Here is an 18,252-nt window from a genome sequence, read left to right on the forward strand (position 1 = left end):
TGTGTGTGTGTGTGTGTGTGTGTGTGTGTGTGTGTGTGTGTGTGTGTGTGTGTGTGTGTGTGTGTGTGTGTGTGTGTGTGTGTGTGGAATTCTAAATATGAGTTTAAATCGTAGTTAAGTAGTTTTTTTTTTATAATAGTTGATATTTACATAATGGTGATGATGATAATAATAGTGATAATAAGAATAAGAATAAGAAAATTAAGAAGAATAAGAACAAGTAGAGGAAAAAGGAGTAGAAAAAGAACACGAACCAGAACATAAAAAAAACAACAAGAAGAACAAGAGCAAGAACAGAAAATCAAGGGAATAAATGAAAATAATAGATAAATAATGGAATAGTTTACTTTTTCCTCTACATTTTTCCCCTTTTTTCCACTAAATTGACGAAGGGGGAGATGGAAATTAGGGAGACAAAAGGTTCAGTAATTCTTAGTGGAAAAAAAGAAAATAAATAATGACATGTAATATTTATTTGGTTATTAATTCATTGTTTACGTATTTATTTATTTATTTATTTATTTATTTATTCATCTATTTACTCATTTATTTGTTTTGTTTTTTTTCATATGATAATTATAAAAGAGATCCAAAAAATTAATGATAGGGGGAACTTTTGTAATATGTAAAGCATTAAAAAATTTCCCCTGCAAACCACGAGGGGAAAAAAAAATATACATATAATGAAAAAAAAAATGTATGAAAATTATAATACACGAGAGAGAGAGAGAAAAAAAAATAAGTGTTACCATTTGAGGACTTAAAAACAACCCGGTACTTTTCCCTTTTTTTTCCCTTTTTTCCCCCGAAATCTGTCACACTCAAAAGTTTGGTGGGGAAAATAGTTTCATATCGCGTAGGTGATAAAGGAAAAATAGCTGTTGGGGGGAAAAAAAAATCAAAGTTGGAGTGTTTGGGGCATTTAAAGCACCCAAGTATTTTACCCTTTTTTTCCCTTCACTCAAAGTTTAGGTGAGGGGGAAAAAAACTTCATCGTCGGAGCGTTTTCAGGAAAGTGGTAGCGAAGTTTTGAAGTTGTGAAGGTGAGGGAACGATCGTGTGTGTGTGTGTGTGTGTGTGTGTAGGGACGTAGAGTAAGGCCTATGTACGTATGTGTATGTATGGTCGCATGAGAGAAAAAAATTAGATAAAATCATACGTATTATATTGCATGTATGTATGTGTGTATGTATATATGTCTGTAGTATGTTTGTATGTATGTATGTTTAGGCAAAGTGGAAGAAATAGGATTGTATATATGTATGCATGACTGGATGGATGGATGTGAAAAAAACAGTGCAGGAAATCCGTATGTATGTATGTATGTATGTATGTATGTTTGTTTGTTTGTTTGTTTGTTTGCACGTATGTATGTTTGTTTTCAGGTCTGCATGCACGTGGATTTAGAAAGTGAAAGTTGTGTAATGTATTTTGAAATCGTCAGCCTGGTCTTTTTAATCTATACTTTTTTTTTTCCTTTTTTTCTTTTTTCATCATTATTTCTTCATCTTCATTATCGTGTTCCATTTTCCTCCTTTTCTTGCTTCAAAACCAGCACATTTATCCACTTTTCCCATCTACTTTTTCTTTCATCATCATCACCATCATTATCATCATCATAATCATCATCTTGTACTTCTTCTTCCTCTTATTTTCTTCTTACATTCAAACCATTACATTTATACTGCTATTTCACTTACACTATCATCATCTAAGTCTTCTTCATCTGTTATTTTATTTTTCTTTCTTCCTTGTCTTCTTTTTCTTCTTCTTGCGTTTAAGTCAATACATTTGTCAACTTTCATATTTTTTTTTTTTTCCCTATTCATGAAAACCACTTTTTCATGGACAATATATTTTAATTTTCCTCCCTCACACTGAACCAGATTTACATGTTTTTCCATGTATTGTTTTGTTTTTTTGTTTTTTTTTGTTTTTTTCCTACGAGACTAGCGATGATACCCACCCGGCCTCTTTTTATTGGCAAATTTAATCATTGCTCCTCTTCTTGTACAAAAAAAAAAGTCATTCAATTCCCATTCAGTACAAATTTATATCGTTCCAACATCAATATCAATAATCTAACCAAACGTTATGTATTTATTCAAGATTTATAAGGAAGTCCACATATTTTACTTATTATCATGTAGTTATTGTCTTCCTTGTGTGTGTGTGTGTGTGTGTGTGTGTGTGTGTGTGTGTGTGTGTGTGTGTGTGTGTGTGTGTGTTTGAGAGAAAGGTTTCAAGTCCATATTTTCAAACTCTGCTCTCTCATCACTGTTTACGAAGGCCACAGCGGTGATCAGCGGAGTTCTCTCATATATATGTTTTTTACTACTAATGCACAGTTCTTGTTCATTTGTTACTAATGTCATGAAATCACCACTAAAACTCTGATACTTTCCACAACAGCCCGTTAAAAAGTGCAAAATCATGTCACCACCTTTTTGAAATTTCGCTCTTAAACTATCATTGAAATCATTAAACCACACTTAAAGCTAACATTTTCATCGAGACCTGGTAGAAATACAGGATTCTTGTTAAAACTACCGCTACAATCTCTAAAGCACCCTTGGAACTTAATATTCCCCACGAGTGCCTGTTAAAAAAAATGCATGTTTCTTAAAATCATTATCAAAATCATGACAGCTTTTGAAATCCACAGTGACTTTATTGAACCTCATATGCAAACTATCACCAGTGAGAAAAAAAAAAGCCCTTTGATTTGATCCCGTTGAAAATGTAAAACTGAAAACCCGTTAAAGATGCAGAATAATCGTTAGACTGTCGCTACAATCATGAAAGCATCCATTGAAAAAAAAAAAAATAATAATAATAAATAAATACTCCACTAACGTCTTAACGAGCCGAGTTGAAATGACGAGACGTGTGAGAGCACAGGATGCAGCTACAAACAAGGAATTTTCTGAGCATTTTACATTGAAATCTGTCTATAGAAGAGTGTGGTTAGTGATCAGAAGTCCGGAGCGGGATCCACAAACCGTGTAGTGAATCACAGTACAAGCACTCACTCACGCACGCACGCACAGGCAGGCGGGTAGATAGATAGAAAGATAGATAGATAGGCAGATAGATAAATAATGACCTCAAATTCATGAACAAATAGGGAAGGAAAGTACATGGCGAACATTACAGTATTGCTATCAACTTTGGCTATACATGAAAAAAATAAATAAATGAAAAAATATGGTCTTTTTTTAAGCATGGAGATAAATAACTACCCGTCTGAAATGCTATCAATAAATGAAATAAACGAAAAAAATAAAAATAAACAATACAAAATAGCAAGACTAAACGAGGAATAACTTAATATCCACACACACACACACACACACACACACACACACACACACACACACACACACACACACACACACACACACACACACACACAGACACAGACCTTCATCTTACCACTATCACCGCTGCACCTCACGGACTTCGGCGGCACGAGGAATGAAAATTGAGCCGAATATTCCTCTCCCCCACTCCCCCATCCCCCCCCAAAAAAAAAAATACAGGTTATGCTGAACTTCTTACTGGCAACCTTGCGTGTGATATGGTTAGACACGTAGCAGGGTTAGCAAGGTTGTTGTTAATGCGAGAGAGAGAGAGAGAGAGAGAGGGGGGGGATGGAGAGGGATGTGGAGAGAGAGGGAGAGGAACTTTTAATGAATCTCCAGGACAGGCGAGGGAGACAGGAAAGATTTGGGGGGGGGAAGAGGAAAAAATGCAGAAAGGTGTTGACAGAAAGGCTAAGTCGATTAATCCCAATGAGTGCCAGGTAATCAAAGTTTGTGGCCGTAAAAAAGAAAGGTGTGTGTGTGTGTGTGTGTGTGTGTGTGTGTGTGTGTGTGTGTGTGTGTGTGTGAGAGAGAGAGAGAGAGAGAGAGAGATGAGGATGGAATTTTCACTTTTCAATCCTAAAACTCGAGAAAATATGTGCTTTTGTTAATTCTCTCTCTCTCTCTCTCTCTCTCTCTCTCTCTCTCTCTCTCTCTCTCTCTCTCTCTCTCTCTCTCTCTCTCTCTCTCTCTCTCTGTGTGTGTGTGTGTGTGTGTGTGTGTGTGTGTGTGTGTGTGTGTGTGTGTGTGTGTGTGTGTGTGTGTGTGTGTGTGTGTGTGTGTGTGTGTTGCAGTGCTCTATATTTGTTTATCTTTCTCCCTCCTCCTCCTCCTCCTCCTCCTCCTCCTCCTCCTCCTCCTCCTCCTCCTCCTCTTCCTCCTCCTTCTCCTCCTCCTCCTCCTCCTCCTCCTCCTCCTCCTCCTCCTCCTCCTCCTCCTCCTCCTCCTCCTCCTCCTCCTCCTCTAGCATGAATTGGCTTCTAAATTGCCTCTAACTTTACCTTGTCCAGCTTAAACCCTTTCTTGTTCCCTATTCCCCTCCTCCTCCTCCTCCTCCTCCTCCTCCTCCTCCTCCTCCTCCTCCTCCTCCTTGTTTCCCTTATTTCATCCATCACTCGTCACACTCTCTCTCTCTCTCTCTCTCTCTCTCTCTCTCTCTCTCTCTCTCTCTCTCTCTCTCTCTCTCTCTCTCTCTCTCTCTCTCTCTCTCTCATTTTCTCTAATTCCCACCTGATTTTTTTTTTTTATCCATCTGTTACTTCCTCATTCCTTATTCCTCTCTCTCTCTCTCTCTCTCTCTCTCTCTCTCTCTCTCTCTCTCTCTCTCTCTCTCTCTCTCTCTCTCATTTATCTTTAATTGTTACTTTACAGAACCAATCACAGCATCATTTCACATGTATAGAGAGAGAGAGAGAGAGAGAGAGAGAGAGAGAGAGAGAGAGAGAGAGAGAGAGAGAGAGAGAGAGAGAGAGAGAGAGAGAGGGAAAGGTAGAGGAAGAGGAAAAGGGAAAGGGAGAGAGGGAAAGGGAGAGGGAGAGAGAGGGGGAGGGAGAGACGGAGGGAGAGACTTAGGGAGACGGAGGGAGGGAGGGAGAGAGACGGAGGGAGGGAGGGAGAGAGAGACGGAGGGAGGGAGGGAGAGACGGAGGGAGAGAGAGAGAGAGAGAGAGAGAGAGAGAGAGAGAGAGAGAGAGAGAGAGAGAGAGAGAGAGAGAGAGAGAGAGAGAGAGAGACGTTTTGGTGTTAGAATTGCCCACAAGAAAGATTATTTAAATTCCTGCTTTGTTTTCCTCTCTCTGTGTGTGTGTGTGTGTGTGTGTGTGTGTGTGTGTATGTGTCGCCAAGAATTTGTAGCGTCACATCCGGTTTTGTCCTCTTACGTACATAGATGTGTGTAAGAAAAAGAAAAAAATATTAACTGAACATAAAGACCAACTAACACACACACACACACACACACACACACACACACACACACACACACACACACACACACACACACACACACACACGCTCTTTCTCCCTGATTGGTTTACGCGTTCTGGTCTTGTAGTGAAGTGTGCGGCAAATGTCTGTATATTCACACCAGAATCTTTATTTAATTCCAGGACTTCGGATTTTATTGTATTGTATAATTTAATGTCCTGTAAAGGGAATTATGGGTGCTGGTGGAAGTGGATTCGGTTTCTGTTCGTTTGAAGACAGAAGTGGAAGGTGGAAATATAAAGGTGATGTAATAGAAATAGTAATAGAATGTTTGTTTCCAGCACGTTTGAAAGGAAGAAATAGAATGTGGGGATAAAAAAAGAATAGAAATATAAGAATAGATTAGTAGGGTTCGAAACTAAGAAATAAAAGGGAACAGAATTACTGCGATAGAACAGGAATAGAAGATTTGTTTATCGCACGTTTCAAAACAAGAAGTAAGAGGTGGAAACAGAATAGAATGAAAATAGAAGGTTTGGTTTACAACACCTTTCAACACAAGACACACACACACTACATATATTACCCCATACAGTGCTCTCCTTCCTTCCTTCCCTTCCCTCCCTCGCGCACCGCCCCACTCTTGCATCGCTTACTGTGTTCTACCGTTTTATTTCATGTATATTGCTTCGCTGTACGTGCTAACTGCCTCCCTCACCCTTCCCTCCAGCGGCCACCCTTCACAAGCCTTTCTAGTTAATCCTACCCCTAATCCGTCCACCTTACTGATGCAGCTGATCAGGGTCTTCACTCTTGTATCTGTTTCTCTGGTTAATTCTGGTTATCTTCTTCTTCCTGCTGTATTTTGTTTCCTTCTGTTACTTGAACTGTTCCGGATGGGGAGAGTCAAGACGCCTTATAAGTTAATTTGACCTTTCTCTTGCTTCTTTCACCCTCTCTGCAAATATTATGAACGGGTGTTTTTCTTCGCTTTATTTATTTATTTATTTTTCCCCTCGACCTTTCGGCATGATATAGAAAATAAGATAAGGAAATGAAAATGCTCTGCCGCCCACTCCTCCTTCGCTATTACACAAAGAAAAAAAAAAGGAAAGAATAAGAAAAATAGACAAACAAACACACCACACAACACCCACCACCACCACCACCACCACAGCCAGCTAGCCAGCCAGCCAGACTAAACCACAACACCCTAAACTATAAACTAATCTAATCTATCTCCCCAACACCTCACCGCTAAAAACAGCTACAACATTTTCCCTCCGCAATCATCCATCACTCTTGTACACTTCATTACTCTACCCTTGCCTTCAGCCACTCAATTGCTCCCCGTAGGCTGTGTGGCGCCGATGGTGGGGCGTGCTGTAGGGGGGAGCTGTAGGCCCGCGTTGTGGTGGTTTTCCGTAGCGGTCGAGGTGCTGAGCGGTGTTAGCGGCGCCACCTTGAGAGTGATTGTAATGACTGCCGTGTTATTATTTAGAGTGATTTGTCCCGTACATTCCTCCAAGCGTACCTTCCCATTGGAGTTACGGTGATTGGAGGGAGCACAAAGGAATGTAAAGGAAGAACAATGAGTTTTTTTTTTTCTATGGTGGTGAGTGTGTGGATGATAGTGAAAGACTGAGAGAGGGATAGAGAGAGAGAGAGGGTCGGGGGGGGTGAAGACAAATAGACAGACATGCAAAGGGACAGAACACAGAAGGTATGAAATTATTAAAAATTCAACGAAATTGCGAGAGAAAGAGAGAGAGAAAAAAAATATCAAAAGAAATAAGAATATTAAGAACCATAAAAGAAAATAGAAACATAAATAATCAGAGAGAGAGAGAGAGAGAGAGAGAGAGAGAGAGAGAGAGAGAGAGAGAGAAATAACCTACATTGGATACAGAGTGTGGCATAAGTTTTGCAGTCGTGGGAACTTCCATGGACAGAGTGTTTCAAAAAGTTAAGAATCAATGACATACTTTAGTATATAATCTCTCTCTCTCTCTCTCTCTCTCTCTCTCTCTCTCTCTCTCTCTCTCTCTCTCTCTCTCTCTCTCTCTCTCTCTCTCTCTCTCTCTCTCTCTCTCTCTCTCTTTATCTATCTATCTATCTACTTATTTATTCTTATTGATCTACCTATCTGTCTGTCTATTTTTATCTATTTGTCTGCCTGTCAATCACTGTCTTATTTCTTTCTCCCTTTTTTCTTTTCCTTACTTTCTTTCTTTTGTTTCTGTTCTTCTTGAGTAAATTTGAAAAGAAATTTTGTGTGTGTGTGTGTGTGTGTGTGTGTGTGTGTGTGTGTGTGTGTGTGTGTGTGTGTGTGTGTGTGTGTGTGTGTGTTTGCGCGTGCGCGCGCGCGCGGGCGCGCTTGTGCGTGAGTGCGTGCGTGAGCATAAAAAGATAGTAAATTATAAAAAAGATAGTGATATTTTGTATTATTTGAAGGAGATTGTCATGAAATCCCCCGCTGAGGAATGTGTGTGTGTGTGTGTGTGTGTGTGTGTGTGTGTGTGTGTGTGTGTGTGTGTGTGTGTGTGTGTGTGTGTGTGTGTCAATGAGTGTGATGACTGTTGTTTTGTGGTCACGTGAGAGGGAAAGGGAGAGGAGAGGGAGAGGGAAGCAAAGGGAGGGCGGTAATTTTTTTCCTCCACCCCTCCTTCCCTCCCTCCTTCCTTCCTTGTCTCGCCTTCTCCCTCGCTCTCTCCCTCTCTTACTCACTCACTCACTCACTCACTCTCTTTGTCTTGTGCAATTTGTAGCTAATTTTGTTGCTTTCACTGTCACTTGCAGTTGTGGTTGTTGTGGTTGTTGTTGTTGTTGTTGTTGTTGTTGTTGTTGTTATCACTTAACATTATTTTATTTCTACTACTGCTACTACTAATACTACCACCGTTACTACTACTACTACTACTACTACTACTACTACCATCACCACCACAGCTACCACTACTTCTACTACTTCATATACAACATTAATAACTACCACCACCACCACCACCATCAAATCACAAACCTTAACCCTCATTAAACCCAAATACAACACCTTTCCATCTTAAACCCTCTTTATCTTAATCCAACTCCATTTTAAAGCATTCAATCCCATTAAACAAAGAATCCAGTGTCATTTAAAGGAATTCCAAACCATTAAACTGATCCCATTAATATTTCAAGGTTTCAATGACGGAACTTAGTCTTGCCAACGCTTTATTAATATATGACACCAAATTCAAGGTTTTCCCCGTCAAGTCATCACAAGTTTCCCGCTGTACGAACTTTTCCGGACTTCCGTTACTGAGAACTTATAACCGGAGGCCTCGTGTTGTCTTGTGTTTTGTCTTATCTCTTGTTTTCATTTTGTCTGGTTCCGCGTTTTTCTTATCTTTCTTTTTTTTCATCGTGTTTTATTTTGTTGTTTTCTTGTTTTTTTTCTCTTATCTTGTTTTCATTTTTTTTTTTCTTTTCTTTTCTCGTCTTTTTCTCTTGTTTTGTTTTATTGTCTTCTCTTGTCTTATCTCGCCTTGTATCTTTTTATCTCATCTTGTCTTCTCTCTTCGTTTTTCGTTTCGTCTTAATTTTCCTTTCCTTTTCCTGTCTTCTCTCACCTTGCCTCGTTTCGTCTCGTTTTGTCTTTGCCTCATTCTGTCTCTTTGTACCTCGTTTCGTATTTTTTTTTTTTTCACTTTGTTTCGTCTCGTGTCGTCTCGCCTCATCTCGCGTCGTCTCATCTCGTCTCGTCTCGCTTCGCCTCATGTTCCAGCCACGCCCCACCACGGAGATCCGAATTGTGTCATCAACCGCTGCAATTCACTGCCAAAAAAGTCAGTCAGTAGAGCCGTCCATTAACCCACCACCACCACCACCACCACCACCACCACCACCACCACCGCCACGCAAAATAATCAAATCATTTAGCCAATATTTGAATGTGGGCTAGACAAATACTCCACAGGTCTCGCTAGCACAGGTGTCAGGGTTGAAGCTGCTCATCTGTGGAACACCTTAACGAGAATGCTGCGTTACCTGTGTTGCAGCTAGCACCTTTCTAACACCTGTGAGAAGTATCTGTGTTACTTGTGGGCGTTTACACCTGTGGAATACATAGATAAAGGGGCTAAGTTTACTGTGGTTTAGCAGTTTGTATCTGTTTCATTCTGGTAAAAAATTTGGTTACATTTAGAGTTGTTATTTACATCTGCAGGACACCTTTATGAATCTAGGTCCCTGTAATTTTCACCTTTAGAACACCTGTTATCATTTCCTTGGTTACCTGTAATTTTTATTCACACCTGTGGGACACTCGCTAGTCACCTGCAACTTTCACCCCCAGAACACGTGTGAAAATTCCTCAAGTTACCTGTAGACTCCGCATTCACACCTGTGGGACACCTGCTTGAATTTAGTTACCTGTAATTCTCACCTCCAGAACACGTATGAATGAGACTTGCCTAATTTACTCGCATCTCTCACTCACCCTTGTGGTTTGCCAGTATGAAGAATGTGTACCTGTGTCGTCGTGACCTTGAGCCTGTGTGTAGTAGGTGAGGGGTGTGCACAGGTGAAGGAGACGGGCTGTGTACCGTTGCTAGCGCCGCCGTGGGTGTGTCAGTGTGTCAGCCTTGCGCCGCGGCTGATGAAATGAAGGGAAAGAAAATGTGACACGTGGAAGAAAATGAAATGAGGGTTGTTTAAAGAAGATTGGAATAATAAAAGTTTGAAAAGTTAAAGATGGTAAAGGGAAATACGATAGAAAAAAATGTAATAGGAACGGATACGGTTGGGTGAGATTGTCTTGGAAAATTATAATAAGAAAATGAAATGAAAGTTGTTTTAGAAATGGAAAGTTATAAAAAAATAGAAAATCATAGATGACAAAAGAAAAATATAATTAATAGAAAAAAATATAAGAGGAAGGAGAGCATTACACGAGATTCTGTTAAAAAAAAATAATAATATAATAAAGAAATTAAATACGAATTGTATTAAAATTAAAGTAACAAAGAAAAGAAGAATTAAAGATGATAGACTTTAAAAATATGACAAAGATAGAAATATAAAAGGAAGGAGAGAGAGAGAGAGAGAGAGAGAGAGAGAGAGAGAGAGAGAGAGAGAGAGAGAGAGAGAGAGAGAGAGAGAGAGAGAATGTAATGAGATTCTGCCAAAAAATTCATAACAATAAGAAAAATAAATGATGATTGTTTTGAAGAAATTATAATACCCCCCAAAAAAATAAGAGAGATAGAAAATGAAAGATGGTAGAAAACATGAGAACAAAGAAAAAAAATATATAAGAGGAAGAAGAAAACTAGATAAGATTGTGTAAAAATTTCGAGTAACAATAAGAAAAATGAGGTGAGAGAATTTCTAAAACGAATAACAAGAACAGAAAGGCTAAAGTGGAGCAGAAAACACGGCGAGAAAGAGAAGTAAATGCAGAAGGAAGGAGGAAAAAAGAAATAGATAAAACCTTGTAAAGAAATAGAATAACAAGAAGAGGAAAAAGGAAAGATGGCGGAAAGGAGCGAAATAAGAATTTTGTATTTAAACATAATGAAAAGAAGAAGGAAAGAAAAGATGGCAGTGAAAATGAGAATTATACAAAAAAAAGAAGGAAAAGGAAGAAAAAAAGAAAAAAATGGTAGAGAAAATGAGAATTCTGGCAAAAGAAAAAAAGGAGAAAAGGCAAAGAGAAAAATAAAGAAAGAAATAGTAGAGAAAATGAGAATTATGTGGAAAAAAAAGCGGAAAATGCGGAGGAAAACTGAAAAAATAGGAACTCAATAAAGAAATTGTAAAAAAAGAGAAAACACAAAAAGATAAAAAAATAAAATAAAATAAACGAAAGAACAATTTTGGACAACAAGAAGAGAAAAAGGCGAGAAAATTAATAAAGAATCAAGAAAATAACAGTAACAATTGGAGAGAGAGAGAGAGAGAGAGAGAGAGAGAGAGAGAGAGAGAGAGAGAGAGAGAGAGAGAGAGAGAGTAGAACAGAAATATATATAAAAAAAATCCTTCAGTGTAAAAAACAAGAGAACTAGAAGAAAATAGCAGAATAGTTTCAGTAGGACGAGTAATCAAATATAACAGGAAGAGATAAAAAAAAAAAAACAAGGAAGGAAGAAGAAAATTAGAATAAGAACAAATTAGCACACAAGATAAAAAAAAAAGAAACGAAAGGAAGAAGGAAGCACACGTGATAAATAAGAGTACTAAACAAAATAGAATAAAAGAACAATATTGATACGTAGAGGGACAAAAAAAAAGAAGAAAAGATAGACGTCAATAACAACGATAATAATGTTAGTGATAATAATAATAATAATAATAATAATAATAATAATAATAATAATAGTAATAATAATAATAATAATGGTGTAATAACACGAACCCCTTCCACTCTAATTAGGACAAGAATATGACAGGAAAACCACACAGTAATAACAAGTAACCCGACCCTGACACGCCCACGCACACGCACACACACACACACACACACACACACACACACACACACACACACACACACACACACACACACACACACACACACACACACACACAGGCAGACAGACAAACAATAAGGTTCTTGTAACAGTGTCCACAGCAGAGAGAGAGAGAGAGAGAGAGAGAGAGAGAGAGAGAGAGAGAGAGAGAGAGAATGACAAGGACACGAAATGATACTGAAAAGTTAAGAGATCAGGAAATAAAAATGAGGAAAACCCCGGGAGGAGGAGGAGAGGAGGAGGAGGAGGAGGAGGAGGAGGAGGAGGAGGAGGTGATTGGAACGTCCCTGGGTGTGGTTATTATTGACGACAAAAGGAAAAGGAGGAGGAGGAGGAAGAAGAGGAGGAAGAGGAGGAGGAGGAGGAGGAGGAGGAGGCTGGATAATGAAAAATGTGCTGGGCAAGGCTGATAGAGCGAATGAGCAAAACACACACACACACACACACACACACACACACACACACACACACACACACACACACACACACACACACACACAGAGAGAGAGAGAGAGAGAGAGAGAGAGAGAGAGAGAGAGAGAGGGAGAGGGAGAGGGAAATACTTCATGTGAATTGTCACGTGAATGTACGCGACCTCTGTCACACACACACACACACACACACACACACACACACACACACACACACACACACACACACACACACACACACACACACACACACACACAGCATTACTTGTCACATCATTTCCGTTATTTCATGTGCCTTATTATTATTATTATTATTATTATTATTATTATTATTATTATTATTATTATTATTATTATTATTATTATTATTATTATTATTGAGATATATGCTAAGGAATTCGTGTTTTCTCTCTCTCTCTCTCTCTCTCTCTCTCTCTCTCTCTCTCTCTCTCTCTCTCTCTCTCTCTCTCTCTCTCTCTCTCACATGTTGACTCACTCTCGCTTTCATTTGACTATTTGTTTTTGCTTTGTTTTCTTCCTTTTTTCTTCTCCTTCATTTCTCCAACTTTTATATTTGATTTTTTTTTTTTTCGTATCTGCATTTCGTTCGTATATGAAATTATCTCTTTATTTTTATTTATTTTTTCTATTTCCTTATCTCTCTGGTGGCAATAGTGTGCGTTCCTTTACCCCTTATTCGCCCAAGCTTAAAGGAACGATAATGTAAAACTGCTTATTATTTTTTTTCTGTCCAACACTCGACTTTAATATTATTTACGTAACTTTTCATTGCAAGAGTCCAAAGTTTTATTACGTACTGACTTAATCTCTCTCTCTCTCTCTCTCTCTCTCTCTCTCTCTCTCTCTCTCTCTCTCTCTCTCTCTCTCTCTCTCTCTCTCTCTCTCTCTCTCTCTCTCTGTGTGTGTGTGTGTGTGTGTGTGTGTGTGTGTGTGTGTGTGTGTGTGTGTGTGTGTGTGTGTGTGTGTGTGTGTGTGTGTGTGTGTCAAATTATTTACATGACAATTATTACGGACATTTTTCTCCTCCTCCTCCTCCTCCTCCTCCTCCTCCTCCTCCTCCTCCTCCTCCTCCTGCTAACTACATCCGTTTTGTCCTACCTCGTGTCCTCCAAAACTCCTCCTCCTCCTCCTCCTCCTCCTCCGTATTTCTCTTCGTAATCTTCCTTCTTTCGTTGCTTCCTCTCTTGTGGTTTTATTTCCTTCTCCTCCTCCTCCTCCTCTTCTTCCTCCTATTCCTATTTATCCCCTCGTCTTCCTCCTCCTCTCTTCTGTTCCTCTTATCTCCTCTCCTTTTCATACTGCTGTTTTTCCTTACTTTTCTTCCAATCTCTCCTTTCTCTTCTCTTTCTTCTTATTTCTTGTTTCTTGTTTTTTCCAATCTCCTTTTTCTTTCTTACTTCCTCTCTTCTTTTATCTTTGCGGTTCTTTCCTGTTTCTCTCTTTCGCTTCCTTATCTTTCCCTTTTTCTGTTTTCCTCCTCCCCATCATCTCCTTTTCTTATCATCTCCTCTCTATCTTCTCTGTATCTCCATCTTTGCTCTTCTTTCCTCTCTTTCATCTCCCCTCTTCCTTTTCCCCCTCCTTGTTCCCCCATCTCCTCATCTTTACCCTCCCTCCCTCCTTCTGATCTCCTTTACCCTCCCACATTGTTCCCCCCTTCCCTTGTCTCCTTCCTTCGCTTCTTTCCTCCTTGTCATCTTTCCCCTCCTCATCTTTCCCTTCCTCATCTCCCTCTCTCCGTCCTTCCTTTCCTGTGAGGTGTGGAGCAGTCAGGTGTGTATATATAAGGCAGGTGTGACTCGGTTAGGCACACACTTCTTCCTTGAACACGGTGAGTGAAGGAAGCAGCAGCAGCAACAGCAGGAGGAGGAGGAGAAGGAGGAGGAAGAGGAAGTATGGTGTTTGATGTGACTGAACTGTGAGAGGAGGAAAGTAGGAAAGTGTGGTAGAAGTGATGTAGTAGTAGTAGTAGTAGTAGTAGGAAATGAGTGTGGTGAAGGAAGTGAAGGAAAATAATGAAGGGGTAAGGGAGAGAGAGTAAGAGAAAGACAGAAGAATGAAGTAATAGACAAGAAAGTGGAGAGATAATGCGAAATAATGGAGGAGGAAGTGAAGTGAAGGGGGAGAGAATCAGCGAGCGAAGGAGAGGGAGAGAGAGAGAGAGGGAGAGAGGGAAGGAGGGAGGGAGGGAGTTATGTCTGGCTTTCTTTAACTAACTATATTGGAAAATGACTTGTTTTGTAAGACGTAGTGTAATGGTGATGGCGGCGGTGATGGTGGTGGTGGTGGTGGTGGTGGTTGTAGTATTTTAAAGGCAGGGGTGGGAGAGGAAGCTTCAGTATTTGGAGGAAGCTCGAGTGTGTCTGTGTGTGTGTCTTGAGTGTGTTGAGGTGTGTGTAGCATAAGCAGGTGTTAAAGTGCGTTTGTGTGTGTGTTTGTGTGGAATGTTAAGTGTTTGGCTATAGGAAGGTGTGTGAGGTGCAAGACAGGTGTATCACTAAGACAGGTGTGTGCAAAATTAAGACACTTCTCGTTTAAGTTAACCCTTTTTAGCTCCTCTTTGGGAACTGGCATATTGTGGACCTTGTTTTATACCAATTTCTTTCCCCTTGGCCAGTGTAACGTGAATAGGTGAAGTAAGAACACAGGTTAAGATGACAAATGTTTAAGGTGAAAAGAGAGACAGTAAGGCATAAGTAAGGTGAGATCGTGTCAGAATCGTGTTAGTACCTGTAGGCGTTACAGATGAAGGCAGCACTCGTCCTTGCGGTCCTGGGGGTGGCCTCTGCTGGGAACCGGTACGGGCATGGCGGCGGCTCCTCCGTGACTGTGGTGAGCGGTGGCGTGGGAGGTGGCGTGGGCGGTGGCGTGGGCGGTGGCGTGGGCGGCGGCATCGTTGGTGGTGGACATGGCGGTTACGGAAGCAGTTACCTGGTGAGTGGTGGCGTGGAGGTATTAATGACACAGGTGAAGGTTGAGATGATACTGTCACGTGCTCTTAAACGCTTCAACGCCTTACCTCGACTGGATTCAACAGGCTGTAGTGGAGGTTGCTGGGGTTTTGGAGGGTGTTTTTTTTTTTGTGTGATTTTAATGGAAGTTTGATAAAAATTCTACCTTTTGATAGATTGTAGTGGGAGTTTTTGGGGTTTTCAAAGAGGTTACTGGGGTTTTCAAGGGTGTTTTCATGACTAGGGGTGTTTAACAGGTCCTGGTGAAAGTTACTGGGTTTTCAAGGGTGTGTTTTTTTTTTTTTGTGATTCTAATAGTTTAACAAATATTTTGCATTTTCATCAAGCCCTCGTCGAAGTTACTGGGGTGATCAAGGGAATTTCCATGTTTGTAGTAATAGTTTAGCAAATATTCTGCATCTTGAAAAGGGGTTTAGTGAAAGTTATTGGGGTTCTCAAGGGTGTTTTCAGGTTTCTAGTGCTAGTCTAATACGAATTATGTGTTAGCAGATCCTAGTGAAAGTTATTGGGGTCCTGAAGGGTGTTTACATACTTCTAGTGGGAGTCTAGCAAGGTTTCTGCATCGTCACTGGGAAAAACAAACATGAAATCTCGACCAATCACCTCTGTGGCCTTTGAAAACAGTCAAGATGAGAGAGCAAGGCGTTTAATAGTCCGTGTCACTGTGCTATGTGTGAGGGCATGCCGGGCGTATCCCTGCCTTCATACCCATACATAACACAACCACCGCTTGCACACCACGCCCTCCCCGCCGCCGCAGGTCGATCTGAGCTACGGCTACAGCGACTACCACTTCTCCTGGAGACACGATGGAGGCAGGAAGTACGACGGCCAAAGCGCTAACTATTACTGTAGGTCCCTGGGCTACGGATGGCAGGGCGTGAGCATCGAGACCCCCTATGAGGACGCCATCATTTCCAAGATCATCTACCAGGGTGAGTGTCCTGCTCCTTTCCCTCTTGACTGACTGGGATCGTATTCTGTAACTTCTGCGCCTCACCTCCGCTACTTTCCAAAGGCTCTAGTTTAGGGTGCAAGGGTTTTTAAGTGTGTTTTTTAAGGTTCTAGCGACAGATTAACGAGATTTATACGTTATTAAAGGGATAAACAGTCCTGAGAAGCTAATTATCTCTGTGGCCTTTGGGAATTATCGAGGTGGGAGAGCAAAGTGTGACATAGCCCCTCCTAGCCCCTCCCCAGCCCCCACACTGACCCCTTCTCCCTCCAGACAACGTGAAGTACATCTGGACCAGCGGCTACAGGAGCGGCTACAACTTCCGCTGGGCCTCCGGTAACCCCTTCTACGGCATCAACTGGTCCTACACTGGCAGGTGAGGCCGCGTGTTGTGCTTTACCTCTTCCCTTGTACCTTCCACTCATATTGATTACTGTTATTACTACTACCACCACCATCCCCCACTACTACTACTACTGCTACTACTACTACTACTACTACTATTTTTATCTGCCACTCCTCTTGGCTTCTCCTCCCTTAGTGATATTCAAAAACATTCGTAAACGCAAGGAACAATATAAGCACATACGTCATCTTTTGCCTCACACTTCACTCTCCGTTAGTTAAGAACCTAAAAGATTAAAACATTCTCAAAACATCCTTTAAGAAATAAGGTCACATTCTGCACTCAACAACCTTCTTTTTGACACACACACAAAAGAAAAGTAAAAAAAAATAGATAAAAAATGAAAAAAAAAAAAAAACAGACAGACAGACAGACAGACACCCATAAACTAGTAACGCTACACGAACCAGCAAGTCATACTGTACTCTCAGACATCCCCAGATCACGTTTCCTTCACTCGTATTCTCAAATCATGTTCTCTAATCATAGTCATATTCTCAAACCATGTTCTGTAATTTTACTCTCAAAATCTCACCTTCAGATAACATTCTCAAACCACTTTCTAGTTTACTCGTATATTCATGTTCTCCAGTCACATTTTCCTTACTCATACCCTCATATCACATTCTCCGATCATATTCTCCTTACTCATACCCTCAAATCATATTAAGCTATACCCTCAAACCACACTCTCTTCACCCACACGAAGTCACGTACAAAATTCACACCCTCTTTCTCCATCGCCCCCAGCCTTGGCAAGCCCCAGCCCGACAACGCGGAGGACGGCAAGGAGAACTGCCTGGCTGTGCTCAACAACTTCTACAACGACGGCATCAAGTGGCATGACGTTGCCTGTTACCACGAGAAGCCCATTATCTGTGAACGCCCTCGTGTGTATGGTGGCTACGGCTCCTCTCTCGGCGGCGGCTTCACTGGCGGCAGTAATGCTGGTGTTGGTGTTGGTGTTGGCGTTGGTGTTGGTGTCGGTGGTGGTGTCGGTGGTGGTCTGTACGGACGCTAAGTGTGGATTGAATTGCAAGCTCCAAGATTTGAAACCGCCCCCCTCGGCCACCTACCACCGCAATGCAGCTTTTTATCTTTGTTCCTGTTTTTTCTTGTTTCCTGTCTTCGCCACTTGACTCCTGTGTCGTGGCGCTTCTAAGCAGTCAATAAATGAGTTCTGTATCTCTGTTTTTCACTTGTCTTACTCCTTCGCTCTTTACCTCCTTATCAGTTACTCGTCCTTATCTCTTAGTCTTCTTTTGTTTTCAGTTTTTTTCTTGAGTTTTTTTTTTTTTTTTTCTCATTTGATTTTTCAGTCATTTTATTCATCGAGTCTTCAATGTATTTATCTCTCCACTTATTTCATTTATCATTTTGTTTCTCCGGTCTTCAGTGCTATTTTTCCCCACTCCACTAGTTTCTTTTCCTCTTTTTTTTTATCTTTTTTCTTAACTTTATCTAGTCTTCAACGCTTCTTCTCCTCCACCTCCTTCTCTTCCTCCTCCATTCATCTCCTCTATCAGTTTGTCTTCAAGTTATCAGCACCTATCTTTCACTCATCATCTCTCCTTATCAGTCCATCCTTTCAGTCTCCAGTCTTTTATTTTCCTCTTTTCTTCTCTTTTATCAGTTTGTCCTTCTTTCCTCAATGCTGCTTCTTT

The 18,252-nt window shown here is 40.6% G+C and overlaps 1 protein-coding gene across 1 annotated transcript in view; it reads left to right on the top strand.

The window, feature by feature from the left end:
• The window catches only part of LOC135113089 (uncharacterized), a 94,856-nt gene extending 77,083 nt beyond the window's left edge, over positions 1-17,773 (top strand). Inside the window, exons 3-6 of the mRNA XM_064028116.1 lie at positions 15,001-15,189; positions 15,988-16,162; positions 16,456-16,558; positions 17,339-17,773. Of these exons, the coding sequence (XP_063884186.1) occupies positions 15,001-15,189; positions 15,988-16,162; positions 16,456-16,558; positions 17,339-17,609 (738 nt within the window). The 3' untranslated portion in view covers positions 17,610-17,773. The remainder of the gene's footprint in view (positions 1-15,000; positions 15,190-15,987; positions 16,163-16,455; positions 16,559-17,338) is intronic.
• The last annotated feature ends 479 nt before the right edge of the window (positions 17,774-18,252 follow it).

This window comes from Scylla paramamosain, chromosome 25 (assembly GCF_035594125.1).
Source record: "Scylla paramamosain isolate STU-SP2022 chromosome 25, ASM3559412v1, whole genome shotgun sequence".
Classification (NCBI taxonomy): Eukaryota; Metazoa; Arthropoda; class Malacostraca; order Decapoda; family Portunidae; genus Scylla; species Scylla paramamosain.